The sequence below is a fragment of the Neltuma alba genome, unplaced genomic scaffold (genome assembly GCF_004799145.2).
Source record: "Neltuma alba isolate B1F8T4 unplaced genomic scaffold, ASM479914v2 tig00013206_pilon, whole genome shotgun sequence".
Lineage (NCBI taxonomy): Eukaryota > Viridiplantae > Streptophyta > Magnoliopsida > Fabales > Fabaceae > Neltuma > Neltuma alba.
Window position 1 is genome coordinate 78,105 of NW_021637511.1, and position 16,769 is coordinate 94,873.

At 37.7% G+C, this 16,769-nt stretch overlaps 3 protein-coding genes and 1 pseudogene across 5 annotated transcripts; 2 read left to right on the forward strand and 2 right to left on the reverse strand.

Annotated features, from left to right (window-relative positions):
* LOC114735380 (nucleolar protein dao-5) lies at positions 1 to 7,635 on the forward strand. Of its 3 annotated transcripts, none has more exons than XM_028923067.1 (11): positions 1 to 125; positions 1,201 to 1,308; positions 1,923 to 2,108; positions 2,211 to 2,322; positions 2,398 to 2,449; positions 3,223 to 3,260; positions 3,388 to 3,422; positions 3,496 to 3,648; positions 3,810 to 6,298; positions 6,900 to 6,977; positions 7,108 to 7,635. In XM_028923067.1, exons 2-11 carry the CDS (start codon positions 1,238 to 1,240, stop codon positions 7,173 to 7,175), a joined length of 3,282 nt encoding a protein of 1,093 aa, XP_028778900.1. In that variant the 5' UTR covers positions 1 to 125; positions 1,201 to 1,237; the 3' UTR covers positions 7,176 to 7,635. The 3 variants fall into 3 exon arrangements, with proteins under 3 accessions (XP_028778900.1, XP_028778901.1, XP_028778902.1); XM_028923068.1 differs by having other exon boundaries at positions 2,398 to 2,431; XM_028923069.1 differs by having other exon boundaries at positions 2,398 to 2,419.
* A 538-nt stretch (positions 7,636 to 8,173) lies between these two features.
* Positions 8,174 to 9,111, reverse strand: LOC114735378 (membrane protein of ER body-like protein). The gene is made up of 2 exons (XM_028923066.1): positions 9,064 to 9,111; positions 8,174 to 8,764 (listed from the first exon to the last, which is right to left on the reverse strand). The coding sequence occupies exon 2, from the start codon at positions 8,759 to 8,761 to the stop codon at positions 8,297 to 8,299; it is 465 nt and encodes a 154-aa protein (XP_028778899.1). The 5' UTR covers positions 8,762 to 8,764; positions 9,064 to 9,111; the 3' UTR covers positions 8,174 to 8,296.
* Positions 9,112 to 9,284: 173 nt separating this feature from the next.
* LOC114735394 (uncharacterized) lies at positions 9,285 to 11,253 on the reverse strand. The gene is made up of 4 exons (XM_028923082.1): positions 11,097 to 11,253; positions 10,045 to 10,197; positions 9,805 to 9,948; positions 9,285 to 9,478 (listed from the first exon to the last, which is right to left on the reverse strand). The coding sequence occupies exons 1-4, from the start codon at positions 11,185 to 11,187 to the stop codon at positions 9,285 to 9,287; spliced, it is 582 nt and encodes a 193-aa protein (XP_028778915.1). The 5' UTR covers positions 11,188 to 11,253.
* Positions 11,254 to 13,531: 2,278 nt separating this feature from the next.
* LOC114735395 (uncharacterized) lies at positions 13,532 to 16,514 on the forward strand (annotated as a pseudogene).
* Positions 16,515 to 16,769: the final 255 nt, after the last annotated feature.

The following is a 16,769-nucleotide window of genomic DNA, read 5'->3' on the forward strand; positions in this document are numbered from 1 at the left end:
ACCGAGCTCGCCATTCACACTCTCCCAAATTGGAGCTCAGGGACCGCAGCTTCCGCTTCTGCATTTCGAAGATCTCTAACTCCCGCATTCATTCGGAGTAATACAGTCCAGATCTTAGCTCACAGGTTTAGGCCTTTCGCTTATGTTCTCCTTGCATTGGTTTTCTGCTTTGGAAGACTTTCTTCGCATTTTTCGTCGTCTCTTTCCTGCCCCCTGTAACCATTGGGCATTATTTTTTAATCATTTTCAAGTATTCGTTAAGTTGCAATGCCTTGGATTCTTCACCAATCAGCAGAATTTGACTCACCCGTTGTAAAATCTGCGGACTCTTCCAGATTTGAACCCAAAGATTTTCTTCCTTATTTGCTTCACTGGAACTCACTCGGCATATGGCTTTTTTTCCGAAATTTAGGCGGTTTGGCGACATGCTAGATCTGACTTCACTGCAAGCATATCTAATTATCGTCCTTTTCTCTTTTGATCTGGGAATTATTTTCTGATTATCAAGTCACAATATCTGAGTTTGCGTCACTTTTTTTTTTCTTTCCAAACTAGCCATGCTCTTTGACCACATTTGGATTTTGCCCTGTTGCAAATCTGTTGTTGACTTCTTGCTGGGTGCACTGAAATTTGAAGCTAGTTCAGGTTTTTTTTTTTTTGGTTCACTTATTTTTCCCCTTTGCTTGTTTGATTCTCTACTTCATTATATTTTCAAGACGAACATTTCATGTGGTTTTTTAAATGTGTATTTTGTTTTCCCGTAGCATTGTAATAAAAGTTGCGCATGCTATTCAGCAGTCTGTATTTAAGACGAATGTGGTCATTTTGAAAAAATTACAATTCTAAACTTATTTTGCCTCCCTGTCGGCGTTGCAAATGAAATAAATTTCATATACGCGTCATTCGTTTGGTGATATATGACTTGGAGAATCTCTACTCTTTAACTGTGCATGCCTCATATAAACAAGTCTTTCAATGCTTTGTTTCTAAATTCTAATAATGAAATTACTCGAGCTTCTCAATATGCAAATCGAAATTAATTCTGGCTCGCTTCTGCTTGAGCTATGAGCAGATTTTTAAAGCCTAATACAGAGGACTCACATGTTATCACTTTGGTCTTCCAGTTGAAATATCTTGTTAGTTTCAGGGTGACATTTAATCCATATCTCAATCTAAATATTTTTTTCCTGCTTCTTTCAGGTTCAAGTTCCTTGGATTTTGATTTGAGCATTTCGTAATGGGTGATGCGTTAGCTGGTGATGTGCCATTAGATTCTGCTTCGATTCAGATTTTTCCCAACCAAAACAGGTTAGGATTGATGCTGAGTGGAGATAAAATTAGGCTTAAGGTTGAAGCAGATTTGGTTGCATGAACTAATTTTAATACTATCCTTGTAAAGTGAGAGTCCTTAGAGTTGCATTTGATTATAACTTTGAAAGTGATCTCTTTGAATTAAACACTTGGAATAGCCCTGTAAATTTGTAGAAATAATTGCATGCACTATAGATTGCCAGATCCAAGCGCACAAGCTGCATACCTAACATCGGTCTTGATGTTCAAGTTAAACTTGGGAATAACTAATGCTTCTTAATCATGGAAAGTTTTGTTGTTTGATTCAGATATGAATCTAACTTGCGTTTTAATATATAGTCAGTATTTCATAAAATCCAATCAACAGAATATTGATTTTAAATTGTCTTTAAAGTAGACTTGTGAAATGCTTGTCTGACCACCCGAGCCCTCAGCTGCCAACTTGCACCTGTTAAAAATTTCAGTCATTGCAGTTAATTAGGATTTCATTTGTCCATTATTTCTTCCTTAAGTAATTCATTTACACATTGACTAGCAGTTCTCAGTCATGTGAACTGTACATTTTTTGGACTTTTGCTGGCTCTTTACTCTTTTCTTCGGTTGTGGTCCAGATATGAAGCATTTGTTTGTAGGGAGGAACAAGTGGAGAAAGTGGCAGGAGGGCTTTTGGAATACTTGTTGCCACATTTACCTGGAATAAATGATCTGTGTGCAAAGGGATTGGATGCAAGCTTTGAGCTGAAGTCACCAAAAAATCTGCATGATGTTGAATGGTTTACTAAAGCAACTGTTAAAAGGTTCCTGTCAAAGATCAGTTTGTTCTCTGCTTTTATTTTGCATTTTATTTCTAATACAGTAAATACACTTAACAACTTCTCTCTTGTTATTTCATCACTCAGATTCCTTGATGTTGTTGGCTCACCTGATTTGATAGACACTATCAATGCTATCATAAATGAGATGTCTCAGCTGGAGGACTCAAAAAATTTCCATCTTTCTTTATATGGAAAGGTGATATTATGTGTCTCTGAATTAATATATGCTGTATGTGTGTAGTTTCTAATTGATGATATTCTTCTGAATCAGGACCAGAAGCATCATCCTGAAGGTGAGGAAAAAGGTGATTTTTCAATTCTTGGTAACTTGTACTTTTAGGCCTTGTTGATTCTTGCCCACCATTAGGATCCTGTGATTAACTCGTTAAGAGATAAAGTAGGTCCCTCTGAGAGAGATTGCCAGATTGGCTTCGGCATGACCATTAATGTTACTAGGGCCGGGTTAATTTTATGCCCTGATATTCCAAGTAAACTAGTGGTTGCTGATCTGGATATTCTTTGTCTTAATCTTCCAAGTATTTCTTGTTGTATACATCAAAATTTCATTTAAAGTCGGAAACCCATGCCTACTACTATCTCTGTGCTGTCCTCGAAAATTTAAAATTTGTTTCTTGTCTTCATCAAGCTGGATGATTATTTGACCAGGATAACTGTTATGATTTATAAAGTCTTAACAATTCTCAGTTGTTTGTGATTTGGATAAGTTTAGCCTTTGGTATTTGTTGTTAGGATGGAGTTCTGTTGTTGCGCTGCCCTACCATGTCAGGGCGCTGGTTATATTAAAATATTAAATAAGAGTTTGATCTAATATTCTAAATCTAGCAATCAATAATCAAGTTGATTTTAGTAAATTTTCTCTTTGTAGGATAACATATTCCTCTTAGTGATATGGGTTTTCTGTGTAAGTTGAACTATCATTATGTGTAGAAGTGTTAGTAGTTTGGCGTCTGTCATGCTTCAGCTTGCTTTAGCAACTCCCCTGCTCTCCATGTAATACCCCGTGTTTTACCCAAGATACCTATGTTCTCCAGATTTCTATTGATTTTTATCATTATGGCTTTACCTCTTTTGACAGATGGCCACAGTTCAACTGACATGACACCATCCTCCGAAGTAATTTCTTTTCTTGAGCACTGCTGGCTGATTTCATTTTTTGTTTAAATTCAGCCTCACTATTTTTAATCAATATTCTTTTCTTTATTACATTGCATTTCAACTAACATTGTGGTGCATATGACAGGTTCAAGTTAACACTACAGCATCTGATGCTTCAAAGTATGTTCCTGTGGCTATTAAGTTTAGGCTACATGTTTATCAACTCTGCTCCCAATTGAACTTATATTTACAGGAATGAGCTACTGCGAGCAATGGACCTGAGGTTCTCAGCATTAAGCAAGGAGTTAGCAACAACTTTTAACAAGGCTACCAATTCCACCTCCTCCCCCAAAGATATCAGTGATTTAGCAGAGTTTTGTCAACAATTTGCAGCCACTAATATTGGGTAAGTTTTGGATAACAAATCATATGCTCTTTTCCTTCAGAACTTGCAAGACTTTAGCAATACTGCATTTAATATGTACGATTCCTTCCTCCTCCATCTAACTAAAAACTGCTGAGTTGCTAAGATCTTTTTCTCCCCGTTCACTGTTTTATTGATCTCAGGAACTCTTTGAGTAAGCTTATAGAATTGAACCAAAAGAGCCAGGATGTTGGTCCGCTGCACAATGAACCAGCTTTCTCTTCATGCAACGCGACAGATGATTCTACCAGGGTTGTAAAAAATTCTCAGATTTCCAAGCCAGTGCACCAAGAAACACCAGTTAAGTATGGTGTTTCGCCAGCTAAAGTTGCTCAAATTGAGAGACAGAGTTCATCAGAAAGTGAAGAATCATCTCACTCTAGTGATGAAGGTCAGGCATCTGCTGAAAGAAGTCGGTCTCTCACAAGATCTGCAACACCCAGAAGGTCAGCATCCCCAATGAGGAGAATACAAATAGGAAGAACTGGACCCCGAAGGGCTGCTGCATTGACCATCAAGAGTCTTAATTTTATCCCTGCGAGAGAAAGGGCAACATCGTATAGAGATGCTGCTACAAATGGCTCTGAAGAGGAAATATCTGAAAAATCTTATAAGAAGCCGGAGATTGATGTGAGGAGGATAACTGTGCAAGATGCCATCAATCTATTTGAAAGCAAGCAGAGGGATCACGCTACAGACATTCAGACTAGGAGGTCAATGACAGATGCCTCTATCAATACAAATAAATCTGTATTAAGAAGATGGAGTTCAGGCATGGGGGAAAACTCCATCCAGTGCCAGCCACAAAACGATTCTGAAGATTCTGTTTCTGCAACTTCCAATGACATGGCAGATGTTAAGAACCCAAAAAGTGTAGAGGGAGAAGTGGTGTCTGATTTTGTGTCTGAAAGTCATAATTATAATGAGGTCACTGAAAACAATGTAAAACCAGAAAGAGAGGAAAATATTAGGTCTAACACAGTTGATAACCAAGCAGAAACAAATCCAGACCTTGGAAAGGAAACCAGAAAGTGGGCCGCATCAGCAGAATGGAATCAACAAAAGCAAGCAGAGTATAACGAGATTCTTATGAAAATGATGGAAAGTAAGTCTGTAAAATTTGGCAAGTCCCAGCCTAGTAAAAATCAGAATATTCCAAGTGAACAAAGAGGAGGATCTTATGATGATTACAAGGAGAAAAGAGATGCTAAACTTCAAGGAGGGAATACCAGTAAAAAAGTTGAAAAGGAGGCACAGTTTCGAGCTGTGCAGCAGATACTGGATAAGAAAAAAGCTGAAATGCTGTCCAATAGTGGGAATGGAACTAAAAAAAATACAACACGGAAGCCTCAGAAGTCCCTCAGGAATCCAACTCAACCTGCAAATTCCTCAAAGGAAGCCTCCAAGCCTGCAGTTACCAAAAAGGTGTCATCTAAAGCATCACCATTGCCTGCTACCCGTAAGTCTTGGTCAGCAACACCTTCACCAAGGGTTGCTGCAACTTCCCCTGCTAAAGTTCGGGGTGGAGTTTCTTCAGCTAGCACCACCCCAACACGTCGAAAGCCACAGTCAGCAGCATCTGTTCCTCAACCAAGTCCACAAAAGGAAAGAACTCAGCCACGAATTAGAAAGGAGAAAGAAACCCAAACTAATAATGTTAGGAGCCTCAAAAGCAAAAATGAAAAACAGCAGGCAGCAATCTCAAACAAGAGTAAGGAAATGAAAGAAAAAGTGACAAGTGCTTCTCTAGATTCTTCCACTCCTTCGAAGATTAGCTTAACCAACAAGGGAACCAAGAAAAGCAGTGTAGTGCCGGTGGAATCGAAACCCTTTTTGCGGAAGGGTTCAAGGACTGGACATAGCACTGCTATTACTAGCAAGAAAAAGATTTCTCCTAAGCCTGAGGAATCTCCTAGAGACAATGGGGTTCCAATTGAAGCTCAAGAAACCGATTTGGTTGCAAATACTTCTGATTTGCTCAGTCAGCATTCGGACAGGGATTCAGTGACACCTAATAATCAGAATGCTGTTCTAGAACCGGAATGTCAGATAAATAATCACTTGCAATCTGGGGAAACAGATAATGTAGACGAAGTACCTACCGAAGTTGGTGATGTCTCGACAAATGTGGAATGGTCTTCATTGAAGATGAATACTGAAGAAGAATCAACCATACCCCCTACTGCTTGGGAGGAAATAGAAGAGCATCTAGAACTGCCGAAGACGTGTGAGGATGGCTCATTTCAACCTGCATCTCCGGCCAATATTGTTCCAGCAGGATTAGCTAGTCCTCGAGTTCGCCATTCTCTATCCCAGATGCTGCAAGAGGAAAGTAGTGAACCTGACACTTGTGAGTGGGGAAATGCTGAGAATCCTCCTGCCATGATATACCAAAAGGATGCACCAAAAGGATTGAAAAGACTCCTGAAATTTGCTCGAAAGAGCAAGGGGGATACAAATTCCACTGGCTGGTCTAGCCCATCCGTCTTTTCTGAAGGAGAGGATGATGCTGAGGAATCTAAAAATGGTACAAAAAGAAATGCTGAAAATCTACTGAGAAAGGCTGCACTGCATGCTAAAAGTTATGGGCAACCAAAGAGTTCATTACATGAAGGCTACGACAAAAATTTAGGTACTAGCAAACTTATTAAGCATGTTTCAACTTTTGCCCTTTGCTCTTCTTTCATTGTTGCTTTTTTTGGTTTTAAACCCCTCTCCACGCTGTCTTCAATTTTTTTCCCCCCTATGGTATATCGTATACTTCAGTTTCATTTGACACACTGCTCTTTCGTCACCTTAAATATTTTTAGCCCTTTGACAAGTTCATGCTATATGGTACTTGAACGTGATAAGCTCCAACATGAGATGGTTTCCTAATTAGATAGCTTTCGTACCTCTTTCTGTCTTGTGCTGAAGCTTCTTTTAACAGCATAGCTCCATATTATATGCAAATGGCAAGTCTTGCTTTTAATTTCAATGTTAAATTAGAACTGAAAGTCTTGTAATTTAGCCATTGGAGCTTCAGCATATCTCATTTAAACTAATGCTCCTCAATATATCGTCTTTGGTTACCAAACCTGATGGTGAAATGATGTTTGAGAGGAATGAAACCGTCACCAATGAGTTCAGGCCCTGAAAAAGGGAAATAGTAAAGATGTATGTGTTGTGCTTAAATAATTGAAAGCTAATAGACATGGCTTTTTACTTGTTGCTCATACAATTGCGATCTGCAGCTTTAAGCAAACTCGATGGCAAGGTCCCTCACAAGATGCAAGGAGGCCGGGATTTTGGTGCTGGTCCTACTACAAAAGGTGAGTCCTTTCTCTGAGTAATCCCCGACATGAAGGTCTATCTTTTTGTGTGTCAGCAAATTATATTTTCTTATTAGTCTTAGTAGTGTTACACTCTATTCATTGCTGCTTCTACATGTCTGTGTGCCAGGGTCAAGATCATTCTTCTCTCTTTCAGCTTTCAGGGGAGGTAAACCCGCTGAGGCAAAGTTTCATTGATGCTATGGATAGCCTTAAGGATAAAGATAATCTCTATCATCATCACAGGACCTGTTCATAGCAAATTTAGTACCAAGTTTTCCCTAAATTCCTGCTTGGTGTTGCATCAAAACACGCACAAATCAGGAATGGTTTTCCATATTTCGTTCAGCGGGTTGATAGTGATCAATTGGGTTGGGTCGAAGGTTGTAAATTGTGTCCTTGTACCATTGTAGCATCACCTTCTCATAGAAATAATATCCTGTTTCTCCAATCCACGGGGTATTCTCCAATAGTTAGATCCAATGTTGACCCAAATGCTCATGAATCATATAATGCGGTGGCTTCATACGTTGGAATTATGGCTTATTGTGGATAAGTTGACTGCTACAATTAGTCTATTATCAGATTAGTGACTAGTGATGATGTAAATGCAACCCTTTAACCCAAGTCAATAAAAACTATCACAGAAGTCTTTGCATATTGTTGCATCATAAATGATTGGCTCGTTCAACCTGCAGAAAATATTTATTGATGTCTCACATGACCAAGTACGCCAGTACGGATGTGTGTGATCTGGTACTGACAGGTTAGACACAATTCTTACTCGTATTTTTTAGTTGATTAGTTATGTTAGCAACAATTTCTCTCATGGGATCTTGTTATTAAGAAGTGGGTTCGGATTCTTTGAAGATGATTTTACATGACAGTGATATCCATATCTGAGAGATAAATAATTGATTAATTGATGGGTTTCACATAGAAAAATGTATATTTTTCTGAAGGTAATCATCCGCGAAGAGGGTGATTATCCCAAACTACTGGTAATGAGTACAAACATAATTCCAAACCATGTAAAGATTAACCATCAGCAATAATTTAATCTACAAAAAACTGTTAATTAAGCGGAAACTATTAGAAACGCATTTCATCATAACTGTCCAAATAAAACTTGCCGTTGTCACCCTCACGTTTGACTCCGGTCATAACAATTGGCAAATTTGCCAAATGAAGAAAAGGGTTCCAAAATCAGCCAACGCCAACGAGGGCCAAAACCCAAAAGGAGGAAAAATCAGCACAATTTTATCACGCGAACGAGGACAAAATTATATGAAAAGTAATGTCTGGATATCTAATCAACTTCAATATGATGTCCATGGTGGTTCCCTCTCTGCTGAGCCTAAAATGGGCATGTGTACGGCAAAACCTGACTCTAATTCACTGAGCTTCTCTATGAGATCCTTAATTAATTGTCCCACTACATAAAACACTACCGAAGTTGCAACCGCCAAGGTAACATAATACGACAGTGTTTTGGCGTATGATTTGGGCGGTCTTTTGGTGTAAACCTTGCCAATTGCAAGCAGAATGATGCATACCATAGAAGCGGCCACTACTTCTGCAACCTTCACTTCCGAAGAGTAATTTTCACCGATCAATATGCCGTAAATAACGACAGGGACAGCACCGGCTACTACGAATGATAAAACAGTGACAACTGCATGAAGTACGAAGTTTTCTCGGCGACCAAGCAGTCTCTGGTACCGATCTTCTTGTTTGTTTGTTTCCTCTGTATCCCCTCCAGAGTCATCTTCTTTCAATTCCATAAGCTGTGAAAGTAACAAGGGCTTGTCTTCATGCTTTAAAAATTAATCCAGCTTGGTAAATATGATTCATGTGTCTCTAAAGCCAAATATTGGATTCATCAATTGTATGTTTATACTTTTGCCTATTGTCTGATGCAGAATATTGGACAATAATATGTAACTCTCAACGTAAGTCGTAATATAAAGCAATGATATCCAACTATTGTTTGTATGCATAAAAAATTGATTGGAAAAGAAAGCAAGAGAGACAATAAAGATATTAAAGTAATTATAACACCAAGAATACAAGGAAACTCACTCACATGATGAACAATGATGAAAAGTCCACCAACCAGATATGCTAATCCCAGGGCTATAATATTCACTAACAACTAAAATGGCAACTTTAGCCTAGTGATATCTCATAACTATTAAGTTGAAATAATATTAGAAGTCCAGATGGTGACTTCTTATTAAAGAAGACTTGCACGAAGAAGAACCAGCACTAGCTGCAGATGTCACAATTCCCAGACTTGCGATTGATTCAATTAAACCACGCAATGCTTTTAAGTATTTCCCGTCCATACGGTTCCCCAACTTCACCTCCTGCTTGTTCATCATTATGTACTTGAGCTTGAGTAGATGTTTCTGTCAAAATCGTACCTTCAATTGGAACAATATCTTCTGTTTGAATAGTGGTGGGTTCAACTGGTTCAACTAACACGATGACCTCACTCCCTGCATCATAATTAACACATATTTACTGTTGATTCACGGTAAGCTCTCAATTTTTTTGGATGAATATGAGTTGTATAAAATCGTTAAGCTAGCCAATTATAAACAGAGAGGTAAGCATGCCTGACACATTATTTCAGTTAAACCCACATCTGTAGTACTTAAATATCTATGGGATTGGCTTGGTCTATCAGCTTGTTTTAATTTGACCAGGTGTCCCGAAGAAACTCTTAAAATGAGTTTTCTCTGAGAGCATAAACTCTAGAGACATGAGCTAGAGTCATGCATAATTGATATTTAACATATGGTTATCTCATTCTTGCAAATACCTTTCTTTTCTGTTCCGACCAGATGATTTCTTTCTTCTTCAATTTCCTTTTTCGCTTTTTCAACCACGGTAAGATCTTGTTCTGGTAAACATTCAGCATCTCCGCCAATATCTTGCATATCTGAAGCTGCATTCTTTGCAAGCTCTGCATTGCAAAATGACTGAGCAGTTACCTGTGAACCCTGCATTGACGACGGATGATAACTATTCTGAATATTTAATTTATCTTCCATTGCTATACCGGATTTCTTGTATACATCCTTCTCTGAATCCTCAGTTTCTTCTTCATAAGGCTTCGGAGCGGGATCTTTTGCATGTTCTTCAGCTTTGACAACTGCTTCACTAGTAATTGTAATTGCTGAAAGATGTCTCCCTTGCTTTGGTATAATATCACCTGATGCATGGAAAACTTCTGAATCACAATAGCACTGAGAACTATTTCATTCACACTGATCACATTTGCTATTCCCTTATTTATACAATAAAGGCATGTTTTAAATACCCGAATAGCCGAATTGCCCACCGATCCTAATTCTCCTAAACGCTTTTACCCATTCTCCCAGTTACCTTTGATTCTCCATATAACATCACCAGAAAGGTTCACCGAAGCTACGAAGTCTGCTTCAGAGTGATTTATTGAAACAAGTAGCAATATATTGATTACTGAACTGGAAATGAACCTATGTAATGAATAACATGTTTTAAAACTACGATTATGTGTATCAAGCTACTTTGTATGGGTTTCATGGTGTACATGAATATTTTTGATAAACGACTGAGAAATTATGCAAGTTTTGGATTAAAATCTCATAGATAAAAATGAAACAGAAAACTTCTCCAATACCTGAATTACAACTTTTTATCTTTTGGGTACAGAATGGTTTATTTGGAGGTAAGAGACCTGGAAAGGATTGAACTGGTAATGATCCAATTGAGTTATCAAGGAACGACCTTTTCAAAGATAGACTTGTTTGAGTCGTGTGAAATTTACTGCATGCGATGCAAATGTCCCTGATCTTACGTCTCAACTATTCAAGAAAGCGCATGAAAGGAACTAAGAGGAATTTTAATGGGAAGAAAACCAGAAGGAGTATAATATGCTCCCATGAATGCAGCTCTTTTCTAAGAGCTTGACCATCAGGTAAGAACAAACTTCGAAATTTCTCAAGGAATAAGAAAGAAACAAAATATGGCTCCACAACTGTGGCATAGCGTAGAATCAGCTGTTTTCCTCAGTGAAAGCAATTTAATTAGAACTTTGAAGTACTAATGATAATATAAAGCCTTACTTACTAGCTGTTCTCCGCTTATTTGAACTAAATAGCGAGAAGAACCAATTTGAATCGGAGGCTGGTATATTTGAAAGATTTTTCTCATCGGTCATGGGTAACCTTGAGGAACCTTGTCAGTCAAATGCAGGTAAGCTTGAAGAATTCTTTGAACTTTCTTGCCGATGAGTACCAAAAAATTTTCGGAACAAACTGAAACCATTTCCGGCCAAAATAATCAGATTATTAAGCTCTTGCGGATGATGGGCACAGAATATTACTTCCATATCAATTTATAGTTTTGTACATGTCATCAGGAAAGAGTATGTAATTTTGTGCACAAAATCTCAACCTTCACCTGCATGAAGGATCTATCTATTAGTCAAAGACTTCACCTACATGATATGTTGCTGAGTAAAGATAATCATTTACTTACCTGTAGGGATAAAATATCTGAAGCATGATAAGCATCTGAAGACTTCTGGTTCTCTTTCATGACTATAACTATCAACAGGTGGCACTTCTCTATCAATATGAGTTGCGATTACTTCATCACTTTGGTTGGCTTCATATGCAAAATCATCAACCGGCTTGGAGCTAACTACAGTATCAAACTTGTCACGCTTTGCGTTAGGATCTAAATCTTGAACTCTCCGTTTTCTTTTTCTGAGGATGACCTTTTGGTAATGCAAGACTTACAATTAGGACAAAACAAATTATGGGACTCTTGATTGGCCAACACTGCCTCAACATCTAGTTCTCTGACTCTCTGTCAAAGTCTTCTATCAACTCAGGATCTGCTTTTGGACTGGTTTCATCGTCTAAATGTTGGACAGTTTCAGCGTTCACTTCAGATGAATTCTGTAAATGCGATGATTGTGAATCTAAAGGGCCTTTGTCCTCCACAGTTTTCACGTGTTGATTGTTCACACCATTGAATGGAGTGTTTTGAATATCTGGGTATCAATTCACGAAACAAAATCTCCATATTTCTCGGGAATTCCAGCACTAAGTGAAAATGTGCATTGACGGATCATTTGAACAAGGGGGAAGACTAAAGAACAAGGTTTCATGTACACATTCTAGCAAGAAACAATATAAAAAATCCATAAACTAAAAGGAAGCAAGAGAGAGTTAATTATGTACCTTCTTGATGCCAAAGGAAGCAATATCTTTACTCTGCAATAGAACAATACTAGTAGTGCGAGTCATGGCATCAACACCTGTTGCTGCGTCCTTTACTTCTTCATCAGTACAGTGATGTTTGTGTTCACTAATGGTATAGTTGATCTCTGAAACTTCATTCTCTTTCTGTATAGAATGTGGAGAAGACGAAGATGTTCCCGCCCCCCCGCTCGCATTCATTTTATCGTCCTTGAAACGCTGTGAGGATTTCCTTCCTTCTAAAGCGGCCTCTTCCATTTCTTCTTCTTCTTGTACTTCCCAACGAGAGTGCTCTGTTTCAATATGTTGCTCCATGATGTTGTGTTTGAACTTGGAAGGCAGAACGATGTGATTTGAATTCTGTGTGGTGAGAGGGATTGAAATGACGATTTTTTTTGGTAACAGATTGAGATGACGAAATTTAGACTTATGATTTATGAACCTTTTGATTTTCTATCTTGTCTTTCCATTAAATTTGCAATTTTAAATGATACAAATCTGAGAACTCCAGCTAAAACTGCTGGTCACTGAGAAGTTTGGTGGCAAACATTAATTATCGATGGACAGCTATAACAGCCTTGGAGAAACAATATGTTATTTTTAGACATGATCAATGTTTTATTGACATTTCTTTTGGTGTTGCGTAATTTTCTTAATTTTTTAACCAAAGGAAATTCAATATATCAACAAAATACAGCAAACAACCACCAGTCCAGGTAACAAACGAACGAACGAAAAAAATATATATATAAATGCCAAAGCACTCATTTATCTTATGATAGATCACCAAAAATTGATTATTGACAAAAAATAGATGGCTTGCTATTAGGACAATACTTTGATTATGGAATATGCATGCTGTAATGCCGATGATGAGTCAATTGGGCATTTTTTCCCCTTAACTTGTGAATGGTCTAAGAAGGTGTTTAGGGACTAATGGTCCTTAATGATGAATGACATATAATTACTTAGCTTTTTCTCTAAAAGGTTTTGTATTAAAATTTTGAAAAAACAGTTACAAATTATTATATAATTAGTAGTAGGTTGCAATAGATGAGTGTTAAATCTGTGACTTGATGTGTGGGAAAACGATAAGATACTTTCATTAATGAGAAGTGGGTATATATACACAAGAGTTTGGAGAAATACATAACAAAATACTAACTGAATCAATTGAAAATAACTTAGCAGAAGCTACACTATACTTGACAAAATCTATATGATAAGGCGGGAAAAGAAAAATCAATATGATAAGGTTCAGCTTGGATTAAAATCTATGTCACAAGTCAACCCCACATGGACTATTATGGCTTCAATTCCCATTTCTGCTATGGGTGGGTCCTGTTTATTGGTATGGGAATGTAATAAAACTTATTATTTATGGTTTATGTATAGTATGGTTTCATGTAGTAACTTATTATTCGGAGGCTTTAAATTAGTTCTAAGCGTGATAGAGCTTTCAGTATGAGCGATGCTCAAGAAAGATTTCGTAACTTCCGCTTGCAGGTTCGGTTACCAAAGCGTGGTCTTTTGCTTTCTACTTTCTGTTTTATGACTTGATTAGTTTCCCCCCCGAGTTCTGACTGTGTTCTCAAAGTGTTGGGATTGAATTAGTATGTCCTTGTCGAGCAATATGCTTGGCGAACTATTTGAGTTAATTGCTCGCAACTGAACAGTTTAACTTCAAGACAATTTCATGGCAATTAGCTTGAATCCTGATATTAATGGTCGGTATGATAGGAATAAGGATGGCTGGGAAAACGTTATATGAAACTGGATAATAAGATTGGTGGATCTCCTGATGAAAGTGAGTAAAATGGAACTTTAAAGCATGTACTCGTTTGCTTGTGCTTATCATGATTTGGAGACGAGTGATATATATGTGCATATAAAAGCAGAGTATATTTGTGATGTGCTGCTTAAGTCTTTTGTTGGGCCTTCTTCAGGAACTTCTTTTGCTTATTCCTGTGGTTTCTATTGTTGAAACATCCAGTGGTACAATATGATGTTTGCTCTAGTTTAATTGATGAATATTCTGTCATATATGCGAGGGAGATGTGTACTTTGGTGTAACTACGCCATGCTCTGCCTTGCTTGTTGCGGTTCGTCTGATCTCTAACGGATGTGTTTGTAGGAAGAATACGATATACATGATGCAAAAGACCCTTCTTCTGTGGTACTACCTCTTCTGAGAACGAGGTCAAAAATCATTGAGATTGTGGCAGCACAGGGCATAGTTTTTGCTCTTGCACATTCTGGTGTTTGGGCAGCATTTAGTGGAGGTATAAATATCATCTATGTCTTATGATATCTAAATATGTTGTTCAATTCTATTTGCATATCAAACTCGATATATGATACACATGGCATGTTTTATTCTTTTTCCTTTCCATTTTGGTTGCAGAAACTAATCAAAGAATATGCTTTCTGAACGTGAGTCCAGATGAAGTTATAAGGAGTCTGTTCTATAATAAGAGCAATGACTCACTTATTACAGTTTCTGTTTATCCTTCAGACAGTTACAGTTCTTTGAAAAGCCGAAGCACAAGGATTGAGTATGTCTAGCGCTTTCTGATTGTTTTGCAAATACCTCCATTTTTCCCCATGCCCACCGGGAAAAAGAGGGAGAAAAACCTTGAGATTCATCAGCACGCATGATAACTGAAAGAACTGTACATGGCAACTGTTGCTTTTGTATCTTGTATTTGCAGATTCTTTGATATATATATAGTTTTTTGTTTGTCCAGCTACATAAGGAGAGGTCAACCAAATTCTGGCTTTGCTCTTTTCGAACCCGAATCTTTGAAGTGGCCGGGTTTTGTTGAGTTTGATGATGTAAACGGCAAGGTTCTCACCTACTCTGTTTCGGATAGGTAAATATTTTATTGTGTAATACTCGCGTGCAAAGATTTAATTATTATTTTGACTTCTTTATCCTAACATTTGCACTTCTTTTGCTGTTTTTGGGCATCTACAAGGTGTTCTATCTGAAAAATTATACGATGTTTTACTCCATTTCTGATAAAAATGTTCAAGAGATTAAGATGAGGTATTCTCTCTTTTATGAACCTGTGAACTTTACTTGCAGTTTCACTTCATACTACCATAGAGATTGTATATTAAGATATTACATTATCTTCTCTGTACTTTGAAAAATCAGTTCTCGTTTTCCATTTGTCTTGGGTGTCCTACTTAATTTGTACTTACTGTGTTCTTTTTTATTGTTCTCTTCATCAGCCCGGGGATCACGTTTGTTGATCTTTGCTAAAGCAGGCAGTCATGTTCCCCTTAAAATGCTCTCAATTGAAGATGGTATTGTTTTAAAATCGTTCAACCACCTCCTTCATCGGAATAAGAAGGTGGATTTCATTGAACAGTTTAATGAAAAACTTCTTGTCAAGCAAGAAATTGAGAATCTCCAAATTCTTGATGTTAGTATTATTCTCTTTTACATGACTGGTATTCATTGATCTGCACACAAGTATCTGAGTTTTAATTTTATTTTAGGTGCGGACATTTGAATTAACAGAAGTTAGTGAATTCATGACACCATCTGAATTTATATTTCTGTATGAGAAACAATTATTCCTGACCTTTCGCACTCGTACTGTGGCTGTTTGGAATTGCCGTGGAGAGCTTGTAACTTCTTTTGAGGATCACCTTTTGTGGCATCCTGACTGCAATAAAAATAATCCGTATATAAGTAGTGACCAAGATCTCATTATATCATACTGCAAGGCTGATTCTGGTGATCCATTGTCTGAAGATAATGGTGACTTTCCTTTTCTCTCTGGGCCTCTTATTTGTTTTTCTGTCATGGCCCTTCCCCCGGTAATGCACTTTCTGTGATGCAAAGCACTGTTGAGAAATAGCTTGAAACTGAGGATTGTAGCTTATCCATCGGTTGGGAAAGATGATCCAACGAAATTTGTCAAATGCTCACTGCACACGCCAAATTTTAAATCATGACACTGACAAGCTCTTTCTCATTAATGCAGAAGGGTCCATTAATGTCAGCGACATTTTAACTGGCAATTGTCTTGCTAAAATAAGAGCAAGCGACAGCTCACCCATGGAGAATTGTTCAAGTGATGGTTGCAGTTCAAGGACGGCAAGGCATACCTCCAGAATCAGGAGCACAGTTGCGGAAGCCTTGGAAGAAATCACTGCTCTCTTCTATGATGAAGAACGCAGTGAGATCTATACCGGCAATAGACATGGTCTGGTTCTTGTATGGTCTAACTGATGCATTGTTGAGTCTAATAATGCGTTGATCATTCTAATTGCTCTTTAATCCATGGTTGAGTTCATCGCCCTTGCCTGCTATAAGACTTGTAGTAACCCGTTTTGTTGTACGGGAGTAGTACAACCATCATCTGTATTATGTGAAATTCTACACTGGTAAATCGTATTTGGACAGTCCAGATCTGATATTCCAGCAGTTGACAACCATTATCTGTATTATGTGAAATTCTACACTGGTAAATCATATTTGGACAGTCCAGATCTGATATAGATAATCATCAAAGTGATG

What these genes read in the sequence shown, in the direction of transcription:
- LOC114735380 (XM_028923067.1), top strand. Translation starts at nt 1,238, where the DNA reads ATGGGTGATGCGTTAGCTGGTGATGTGCCATTAGATTCTGCTTCGATT. An exon ending in ATTTTTCCCAACCAAAACAG is followed by an intron (nt 1,309 to 1,922) that starts GTTAGGATTGAT and finishes GTTGTGGTCCAG; the next exon opens with ATATGAAGCATTTGTTTGTA. An exon ending in AGGCTACGACAAAAATTTAG is followed by an intron (nt 6,299 to 6,899) that starts GTACTAGCAAAC and finishes TGCGATCTGCAG; the next exon opens with CTTTAAGCAAACTCGATGGC.
- LOC114735378 (XM_028923066.1), bottom strand. Translation starts at nt 8,761, where the DNA reads ATGGAATTGAAAGAAGATGACTCTGGAGGGGATACAGAGGAAACAAAC.
- LOC114735394 (XM_028923082.1), bottom strand. Translation starts at nt 11,187, where the DNA reads ATGACCGATGAGAAAAATCTTTCAAATATACCAGCCTCCGATTCAAAT. An exon ending in GGATGTATACAAGAAATCCG is followed by an intron (nt 9,949 to 10,044) that starts GTATAGCAATGG and finishes TTTGCAATGCAG; the next exon opens with AGCTTGCAAAGAATGCAGCT. An exon ending in GGTCGGAACAGAAAAGAAAG is followed by an intron (nt 9,479 to 9,804) that starts GTATTTGCAAGA and finishes ATTATGATGCAG; the next exon opens with GGAGTGAGGTCATCGTGTTA.